Source organism: Vicia villosa, linkage group LG7 (assembly GCF_029867415.1).
Source record: "Vicia villosa cultivar HV-30 ecotype Madison, WI linkage group LG7, Vvil1.0, whole genome shotgun sequence".
Lineage (NCBI taxonomy): Eukaryota > Viridiplantae > Streptophyta > Magnoliopsida > Fabales > Fabaceae > Vicia > Vicia villosa.
The window spans coordinates 90,892,518-90,903,207 of record NC_081186.1 but is presented as its reverse complement, the minus strand read 5'-3'; the positions used below and the strand labels follow the sequence as shown (position 1 = coordinate 90,903,207).

Sequence of the window (10,690 nt, the reverse complement as noted above, 5' to 3'; positions counted from 1 at the left end):
TTCTTTCATCAGAAGAATTGCACTATTAAGATTACAGACAAATTAACCAATGCATGATGTAGATTAGTAGATGGTTGAAACCAATAATTAAGATAACTTAGATTAGTCAACCATTCTATGTATACACACAAAAGTTACCATTTTCATTTTCACATTAAAATGCATCATTTTCTTTATAGTTTTTTTTCTATGTTAAAGATAACCGGCCATTATTCCATTTCAACTAAAATAATTCTTAAATCCAAATTGATTTCAAAGGTATATATTTAGAAAACATGAATTTATCTATTGACTTATTTGAACTCTTGTAAACACATATGAACTTATCTACTCCTCACACATGAATTTATCTATTTTTTCAGATGACTTTTGGTGACTCTGATTTCCCGTTGCTTCCCGCCAAGGCGGAGCCACCTTCGATTGTACTCGAAAGTACATCTCATGGAAAGACGGATTACGGCCCTGAACCACTTCCACGATGGGCTTTTGCTTTGTTTGGAGTCGTGATCATGTTCTTCATTGGATTGATATGTTGGATGGTTTGGTGGCATTTGACTCGTGAGCCACAAGTGATACCAGTGTCGGCTACCAAGGAGGAGATGGCTGTGGCGCAAGAAGAGGAGCCGGATGCAGAGATTATTGCGTAGATATATAGTAGGTATTTTTTAAGTTCAAGTTTAAATATTTATAAAAACAAATCAAACTTTTACCAGAAACTTTTATAAATATGAATTTAGGTGTGTTTCTATGAAGGAAATAATAAACTAATCATATGTTAATTAATTACTTATCATCACATCTATAAATACATTTTGCTAAACCTCTCTTTCCCTCATTACAAACTTTCATCATTAATTTGCTAAGTGTTTTTCACCTGGAAAACTCACATACCAAAATCAATATTTTCTTGTAGTGTTTTATATCATTTTAACATGAGTGTGCGTGCGTGCATGTGCGCACGTGTATTTGTGTGTGTCGTGTATATAAATTTAATATTATTTTAACATGAGATAAACTCTATGATTTTACGCTTCGATTTTACCTAGGCAAAACAAGTCAAGGTAGAAACACGATTCTGACAACCTTAGTTTATCTGCCTCTTATAAATTGTTTTTGCCTAGCATTCCTCTAGCTTTTCAACTAATGTTATTGTTTATAATATTGCAGATGACTTTCTGTGAATTGTTTATAATATTGAAGATGACTTTATGTGAATCTGGCTCTCCGCCGTATGCGTTAAGCAAGCCACTTTCCACTGGATTCAAACAAACATATATGAGTGATTCCAACTTTGGTTCAAAGCCTATTGCATGGGCATGGTGGGCTTTGAGTATATTTGTAGTCATTATACTTTTTTCCTACGAATAAAATGTTATTTGATTTGGTGGCATTTATCTCACCACTGGTGGTTCCCTTGTCAGCTCCGGAGACCGAAATGATTGTCATGCATGAGGATGAGGAGAGCCTGTAGGAGAGCGTGTAGCCTAGACAGTTTGTTTAATTTCATAGAATTGTTTAAGAATAAAGAAAAACTTTATATACAAATATTTATATATGTGTAATGTTTAATCAGTTTTTATTGGAAGAGTTTTTAATTATGTTCTTAAAAAAAAGACTAAATCAGTCATAACCCACCTCGATAAAAACAAGGTCCAGGCATCTTTCGATAACAAAGACCGAGAAAGTTATTTTCCTTTTAAGAGTCTGATATAGGATAAGATCGATCCAATTACTTAAAAGCTTTTAAGTAATTGAATCGATCTTGACCTATCTCATACTCTTAAAAGGAAACCTTTAATATATTAAATTGCATCAAAGGGCATAATTTTATCAATATTTAGATTTTATGTATTAATATATAAATAAGTTTTATATAAATAAATCATTAGAAAAAAGTCAAACCTATTAGACTTCCTTTTCTCTTTATTGAATTGGGAAAATGAAATTAATTTAATGTTTGTACAAAAGTTGAGTTAATTAAGGTCATAAGAATATTTTTTATGATCATTGCTGTGTTTAGAAAGTAGAAACAATCCACACGCTAAAGCATGATTTAATTATTAAAGGATAAGGAGTATTAGACTTCTCTTTCTCTAAATTAGAAAATTGTCAAAGTTGTGTTAAACTGAAATCTTCTCTTTCTCTAAATTAGAAGTTTACATTATTGTTATTATAATTCTGCTATCAGTATTGTTGTCCATACTTCGGTGATTGTAATTTCACTTGCTCCATTTTTCATCCCTTGCTCTTGTTGTTCTCTAAATAGTATAAAAGGTTAGCATTCTACTTATTTTGTTTGAGTTTCATCTTCATTCTATTGATTTTATGCGTGCATGTGCGCGCGTGTAGTTGTGTGTGTTGTGTATATAAATTTAATGTCATTTTAACATGAGATAAACTCTATAATTTTACGCTTTGATTTTACGTTTCGATTTTACCTAGGCAAAACAAGTCAAGATAGAAACTCGATTCTGACAACCTTAGTTTATCTGCCTCTTATAAATTGCTTCTGCCTAGCATTCCTCTAGCTTTTCAAGTAACGTTATTGTTTATAATATTGTAGATAACTTTCTCTGAATTGTTTATAATATTGCAGATGACTTTATGTGAATCTGGCTCTCCGCCGCATGCGTTAAGCAAGCCACTTTCCACTGGATTCGGACAGACAAATATGAGTGATTCCGACTTTGGTTCAAAGCCAATTGCATGGGCATGGTGGGCTTTGAGTATATTCGTAGTCGTTATACTTTTTTCCTAGGAGTAAAATGTTATTTGATTTGTTGAATTTTTTTTTTTTGAATAACCACATTTTTTTAAAAAATTAAAAAATAACCAATATTTCAAAAAATTTCATAAATGTCTATTTTTTAAAAAAAAAATTAACACGTTGTCGCCAGGGGGTGGCGACAACACTTAAAGTCCAATGATGTCGCCAATGGGCCTGACGACTATGTAAAATGCATAGTGTTGTCGCCACCCCCCGGCTACAACACCTTCCCTTTATTTATTTTTTTGTTTAATTTATTTTACTTATTATTTTTAACTATTTTTTTAATTTGGAAAATAATATAAATAAATTAAAAAAAGTACCAAATACATTAACCATTAATCATAATAAAAAAAGTACATTAAAATTAAAAAAACACAAAATACATTAATGATAATTTTAAAATTTTTATTGACCGCCGCGTGGACCATGGTACGATCCGCACTCAGGTTGTCTAATAACTCGTGTCGAAAGATCATGAGTTGGGAGTGCTCCCCTATTCCTGCGACGCCCCCCTCTACTTGGTTCCTCTTGTGTTTGAGTCGACGGCCCCTAAATGCATTCCGGGTCTACAAAATCTGTGAGCCGTCTTTGACCTCTAGAATTCCCGCTATAGGAAAGGCGGGTGCCCGCGACGCCTTCAAAGCTTTGTCTTGGTGGGTTGAAATTTCTCCTAGTGGGTGCGGCCTCGAAGTTTGGTCTTTGGAAGTTGGTGGTGGGTTCGGTTTGGTTAAAATACATTGGTTGTGGTGGTGTATTGAAGTTCAATTGTTGGTTGGGGTATTGTGATGTTGGTTGGTCGAATGAGTTGTATGGCGGGTATTCTTCTTGTATGCCTATGTCAGGGGTAAGTGGTGGTGATCTGGAAGAGCTCGCCATATTGAGTTCTTGGAAGTGTAGGTGGTGGGGTTGAGTTTGTGATTGAGTTTGGAATGGTTGTTGGTGGTGGTATTGTTGGAATTGTTGTAGTTGTTGTTGTTGGTAAATAGGTGGTTGTTGGTTTATTGGTTGTTGTTGGTAATTTGGTGGTTGTTGTTTTGGGTAATTTTATTGTTGGAAATTTGGTGGTGGTTGTTGATGTTGGAAAGTTGGTGGTGGTTGTTGTTGTTCTTGGAAATATGGTTGTTGTACTCGCGGGTCTTCCAAATATAAAGGGTCAGACACAAACATTTCGGGACTTGTGACCGTTCTGTACCAGTTGACATATTCAGCCGTTAGTTTCATTTCGGTCGGCGCAACAGGAAACTGTAGGACAGTGGTGGAACGATGAGCCCATATTTTACTGTGCTCTTTAGCAAACGTCTTCCAATTATCTACGTACCACTGTTGGTTGACCTTTTGCAGATGCCAAGGTACCAAACACTCAAGGGGGTCAGGGATACCTTGATGCATGCCGAATTGGAGTTTCACACGGTCACTTTGGTGCATCTCCACAATGGTGAACCGTATGATGGGTGATTTTGCCGTCCAAACAGTCGCCTCTCTAGGTTCGGGTTCATGGTCCAGTTCCAAGTACGGTCTCCAAATAAACTGCAACGAAAAAATATTAATTTTAAATTATAGAAGATAGTTTATTTTACAAAAATAGTTAGAAAATGGAAATTTATAGAGGTATTACATCTTAGGGTCGAAGTCGATCCAAGAGTTGGCGGTAAAAAATTATTTTGTTTACAGGCGTATTGGTGTAATCCAACCCAGTTTCATTAAACCTAAACACATCCAAAAATAAAAATCAATATAGTTACAATTAATAATAAAATAAATACACTAATCAAAATAAGATCATTAAGTTACCTTGACGCGTAAGGGAAGACGTAAGTGTGCGGGTTTTGAGGGACTAATACCGGAATTCTCCACCATCCCCATGTTTGTAGCAAGAATGCACATCCATAAAATGTACAAGTATCCCTTGTTACACATTTGCACAAGGATCTATAGAGGTAAGCCAACACCGCTGAACCCCAACTATACGTCTTAATTGCATCAATATCCTTAAGCAGACACAAGTACATAAAATTGACACTATTCCCCGTGCCTTCAGGAAATAGAAACCTACCAAATAATAACATAATATACATTCTAGTTTTATATAGTTTACTTTCTTCGCTAGAAAATTCATCCAACTTAAGCTCATCATAATGTTTTTGAAGGCCCGCAAGCTTAATACCTTGGCCCCTACCTCTTTCTCGGCCCTCACCCTCTATTAAATCTACACCCAACAGTTCGACGCATAGAGCATTGGGTTGTTGGACATTTCCAAATACAGCTTTTCCATTTGTTGAGAGACCCAATAACATGTACACGTCCTCTAGCGTGACGGTACATTCACCCGTTGAAAGGTGAAAAGTATGAGTCTCGGGCCTCCAACGCTCACACAATGCTAATATAAACTTAGTATCAATTGAGGTATGTATTAAATTCTTTACCTTCCCAAATCCCGCATGTTCAACATAAGACACAATCCAAGGGTCGGGAGCATTCATCGGTTTCGCACGGGTCCGAAATCTCGTGAAATCCTATAAAAACAATATTGAACCATAAGTATTTGAATGTTTAAAAAATATTGAACCATAAGTATTAAAAAAATTAAATGTTTGAACCATAAATAAATAAACTGAATTTACTCAAACTTACGTATTCAGCAATGTTTGAAATGGTTCCTCGATGCTCTTGACCCATAGTTAGGAGAGAAGACATGTTTACAGGATGAAAGTTATAGATTTGCTCTGATGAAAGTTGTTTGGTGATGATGAAAATGAACAAGTTTGTGCACTTATTTATAGCCAAAGAAACACAATTAAAACATATAAATAAGTGTGACAAGACAAGTGCATGCAAAGGTTGAAAATTTGCCTCGAAGCAAGTCGCCACCCCCATTGGCGACAACTCCTAAAAAGCAATGTAGTCGCCACCCCCCTTGGCGACAACTCTCAAAAATCAATGTTGTCGCCACCCCCAATTGTGACTTCCTCCATGCATAGGTGTGTGAGAGATTCCCTAGTCTGCATGCATGCTTGTGTAAGAAGAGGTGAGCACGAGATTCCATATTGGCATGCATTAGTCTTGTCATGTTTGATTCTTGCATGTATTATTGCATGTATTCTTGCATGTATTACAAATATATGAACCACTTCACAAATTTTTACAACACAAAACTACTTCTTCATTCACAAATACACTTCACAAACATTTCTCACAAATAGCTATCACAAATCCCTATCAAAATTATGGCATCCACCTCGCAATACAAACTTCGTGTTCACATGAATGGTGAGACTTACCACTGCGACACACACGGTTTTCTATTTAGAAACACTAACTCAACACGTTTTGCTCTAAATAGAATAACGGATTTCTCGTATCTAAAAAAGAAAATCGAATCTTTGTTTGATTTCGGACAGGCACGCTTCTATTGACAGCGCATACAACAATCCGGCAAATGGTTGGCACAACCCCTCGTCTAAGCATGTTTACTGTATTAGGCATATCGCACAAAATTTTATGAGAGAGATCAAAGATAAATTTTTGAAGAACCACTTGGTGAACGCGAGGTATGCCTTAAACCAACATGGATTTCAATACTACCGCAGAGAAATAGCGTTGTCAAATCCAGATGCAGGGAGGTAGATTGACAGCATTGACAGCGCGAGATGGACTAGGTCATACGACGGTGGGGCTAGCTGGGGCCACATGACTACAAATCTTGTGGAATCAATGAACGGGGTTTTCAAAGGCATACGAAACCTACCTGTAACTGCTTTGGTTAGTGCAACGTATTTTCGGATGGCAACTTTGTTCGCCACAAGAGGTAAGCGGTGGAATTCAGTGTTACAAACACAGCAGGTATACAGCGATGTCTGCATGAAATATATACAACAAGAATCTGCCAAGGGGAACACTCATCGAGTGACAGAGTTCGACCGCCATGGCCACACCCTCAGTGTCAAAGAAATAATTGACCACAACTAGGGGCTGCCACGACAACAGTATCGCGTCTCAATCCCAGATCGTTGGTGCGACTGTGGCCAATTTCAAGCCTATCGCATGCCTTGCTCCCATGTCATTGCAGCATGTTCACATACTCACTTTGATGCATTATCATTGGTATTAGAAATTTACAAGGTATCAGCGTTGCTCAACGTATACGACAATTACTTTCCGGTGGTAGCAATGGAGGCATATTGGCCTGTGTACGAGGGGGGAACAGTTTGGCATAATAATTTAATGCGTCGGAATAAAAGCGGTCGACCAAACAGCAGACGTATTAGAACCGAAATGGACGCCACTGAAAAAATGTAGAGGAAGTGTAGTATATGTCGTGAGGTAGGACATAATAGGAACAAATGTCCCAATCGTGGATCTAGCTCCACAACATAGTTTTTAGGTGCAATAATATTTGTAATTTATTTTATCAATGAAATGAACTTTTTTTCATTAATTAGATGGGTTACAACACACATGACAGGATATTTGACCACAGTGCCACAAATTTGAAATCAATTGTCTTAAATGCCACCCAATGAAAAAAATTCTCACTTTGCCACCCTTTTTACTTTTTCATAAATGAAAATGCAATCCCAATGTAAAATAGAAGGTGGCCGCCATTTGCATTGGAGGCTACTTTTATTTTTTATTTTTTTTGTTTTCTCTTTTTAAATTTTTCTTAAATAGTGTTAATTAATTTTTAATTACACAATAAAAATTTAATTAAATAAAAAATTGAATTAAAATCTTAAATAGTGCTACAAATTTATTTTTAAAAATAAAAAATCAACAATAAATTGAATTAAATTTCATTTTCAAATCTAACTATAAGTAGAAGTCTTTGAAAATAAAATTTAAATTTATTGTTGATTTTTAATTTTTAAAAATAAATTTGTAACAACGGTAGTCGGTTACATATTATTTGTACATAGTCGTCAGGCCCATTGGCGACATCATTGGGCTTTAAGTGTTGTCGCCACCCCCCGACGACAACGTGTTAATTTTTAAAAAAAAATGAACATTTGTGTAATTTTTTTGAAATACTGATTATTTTTGAATTTTTTTAAAAAAATGTGGTTATTCAAAAAAAAATCTATCTTTCCAACACTCACTTTTTTATTGGTTGAAATATGTGTGGGTCTTTCACTTTGAAAATGGATTACACATAAAGTGGTAAGACCTACACATGTTTCAACAAATAAAAAAGTGAGTATTAGAGAGAATATTAAAAGGAGAGTGTTGTTAACATTTTTCTTAAATTAATTAAATATATCCTTTTATGGATTCAAAAGAAAACTTAAGACATCATCAATAAAAATTGGTTTTATAAAAAAAGTCAAATTTTTAAATAAAAAAATAATTTTCAAAAGTCAAGTTTTTAAATAAAAAAGTAATTTTCAAAAGGCAAGTTTTTAAATAAAAAAGTAATTTTCAAAAAATAAAAAGGTGAAATTTACATAAGGGAAAGGGAGTTTTATGTCATTTTACTTATGTGTGCAGTAGTATAAATAGTCAATATACCAAACTATGATTCATCTTACAATAAGATTAATATGAAAATCATGAATAGACTATTTTATGTTTTGTGTGTGGTGATTAGTAGTATTGGTCACATAGTTGATGGTCTTGCCATTCTTAATGAAGATTTTGAATTGGAGAGACAATTAAATGTCATCAATAAATCTCCTATCAAGAGTATTTATGTACTACTACACATATTGATTATTAGTAGTTTAATTTGATATGCATATTTAATAATTGTTTTTGTATGGTTTTGATGGTTTTGTAGACAAAATCGGGATCCATAGTTGATTGTGTTGAAATTAACAAACAACCTGCTTTTGATCATCCTCTGTTGTGGAATCATACATTGCAGGTAAAATAATAAATTATAGCTCATCTTATTATACATTGCAAACAAAACCGTTTATGTTTTTTCTTTCTTTTTGTAATAGCGAAAACCGAGTTTCAAAACAAGCGTGAAGATTTCAGCTGGCAAATCAAGTTTTCCACTTGAAAAAGTTGAGTGTCCAAAAGAGACCGTTCCTATTCAAAGAACGACTAAAGATAGTCTCATTCAAAGCAAATCTTTATTCAACGCTCATATCCTAGATCAAAATAAATTCCGTAGTTTTGTAAGTTTTCTCATATACAATTGAATTTTTAATTAATTAATTAATTAATTTATATAAATCACATTAAGTAATTTAATATTAAATTAATATATGAATGTATTGAATTTTTAGGGAGCTTATGCATATCATAGCGATGCTATTCACTATGGAGTTAGTGGAACTACTAATGTTTATAATCCAAAAGTTTCTAATGGCCAATCAAGCGAAAGTTCTTTGTACGTTAGTAATGGAATTGGAGATGGTACTAATGTGATCGCGGTCGGATGGCATGTAAGTTAATATTATCCTTTTATTTAGTAAATATTTTTTCTCCTTCAAAAATTCATGCATATATGACTTTATAAGCTCTCTATTATATACTTATGTAACACAATTATTCTAAAAATTATATATTACGTAATAAAATTATTCTAAAAATTATATATTATGTAATACATTTGACTATGTATAAAAAAGTGTTGTCTAATTATCTCATATATGATGTCAGGTGTATCCACAATTATACAAAGATGATAAAACCCATTTATTCTCACTTTGGACGGTAAGTAAAGGTTTATGGTTTTAATCTTTACCTATTTACTATATAAGAAATACATCACTCATTCAAAAATTTATTTTTACTAAAACAAATAATTCTATAAATGGTTTATAACTTTTCTTTAATCTTAATTTTACACTTGATATTAGTTGAAAAAAACAATTTTATTAAATATTTAAGTGTGGTTGAAAGACATATGTTCATTTATTTAAAACATGACCCTGTGTTAAAATATTACAGTCGGATAATTTTAAGTCGGGATGCTTCAATGCATATTGCGGTTTTGTTCAAACAGACCGTTCATATTTTCTTGGGTCAAGCATTGAAAACACATCATCCTATGGAAACCCACATGTCGTTCAGTTCTCAACTTCAATTTACCAGGTAAATTCTTTATGTGAAATTTAATCATTGCTTCAAATTAAGGATGAGAATAATATGGTCACAAAATGTTATGGATCTTAGGATGAAAAAACACAAAATTGGTGGTTGAGCGTGGAAAATAAGGCAATTGGATACTTTCCAGCACATTTATTTTCTAACTTGAATAAAGCTACTGAAGTGGGATGGGGTGGTTTAGTACAAAGTCATCCAGGTGTAAGTGCTTCTGATCCTCCTATGGGGTCAGGACATTTACCAGATGGGCATGTCCTTCATTCGGCCTATTTTAGCCATATTCAATTTATAAATGATAGAAGAGAAGATGTTGGCCCTGTCTATGGTGCGGTAAGAACTTCAAGCAAAGCCCCTGAGAAATGCTATGGAGTTAAATATTATGGCTATAAAGGAAAAGAACTTGGGTGTATACTTCTATTCGGAGGACCAGGGGGTGCATGCGGAAATTAATTGTAATAAACAAAATTTTGATATGATATCATAATAAATAAAAGAATGATTGTAATCAAAATAAAATAGAATAATGATTTTGTTAAAATTAATGTGTTGTAACCACCACTATGAGTAAGCATTATGAAAGAAGTGCAAAAGAGTTGTAACCATCATAATATAATTGCTGTCTTTATTTAGAGTTATGTTAGAATTGTATCATTAAGATTGAGAGAACCAAAGAGTCCTCATCTTAATTAGCATCTTATTGTCTTCTAAGTCAGTTTTGATTCAAGCCTATATAAAGGCTTTGTAATGTTAAGAAAGACATATCAGTTGGTGGTGAATTCAGTAAAATAGCATATTCAAAGCATATCTTCCACCAGTGGAAGTATAGTGAAAAAAGTGTCCAGTGCAGTTTTAAAGCATATCTTCCACCAG

The 10,690-nt window shown here is 33.8% G+C and overlaps 1 protein-coding gene across 1 annotated transcript; it reads left to right on the top strand.

The window, feature by feature from the left end:
* The first annotated feature begins 8,310 nt into the window (after nucleotides 1-8,310).
* LOC131617809 (protein neprosin-like) lies at nucleotides 8,311-10,362 on the top strand. Its single transcript, XM_058889062.1, has 7 exons — nucleotides 8,311-8,454; nucleotides 8,541-8,627; nucleotides 8,707-8,886; nucleotides 8,998-9,156; nucleotides 9,374-9,427; nucleotides 9,665-9,808; nucleotides 9,890-10,362. Exons 1-7 carry the CDS (start codon nucleotides 8,314-8,316, stop codon nucleotides 10,268-10,270), a joined length of 1,146 nt encoding a protein of 381 aa, XP_058745045.1. The 5' UTR covers nucleotides 8,311-8,313; the 3' UTR covers nucleotides 10,271-10,362.
* Nucleotides 10,363-10,690: the final 328 nt, after the last annotated feature.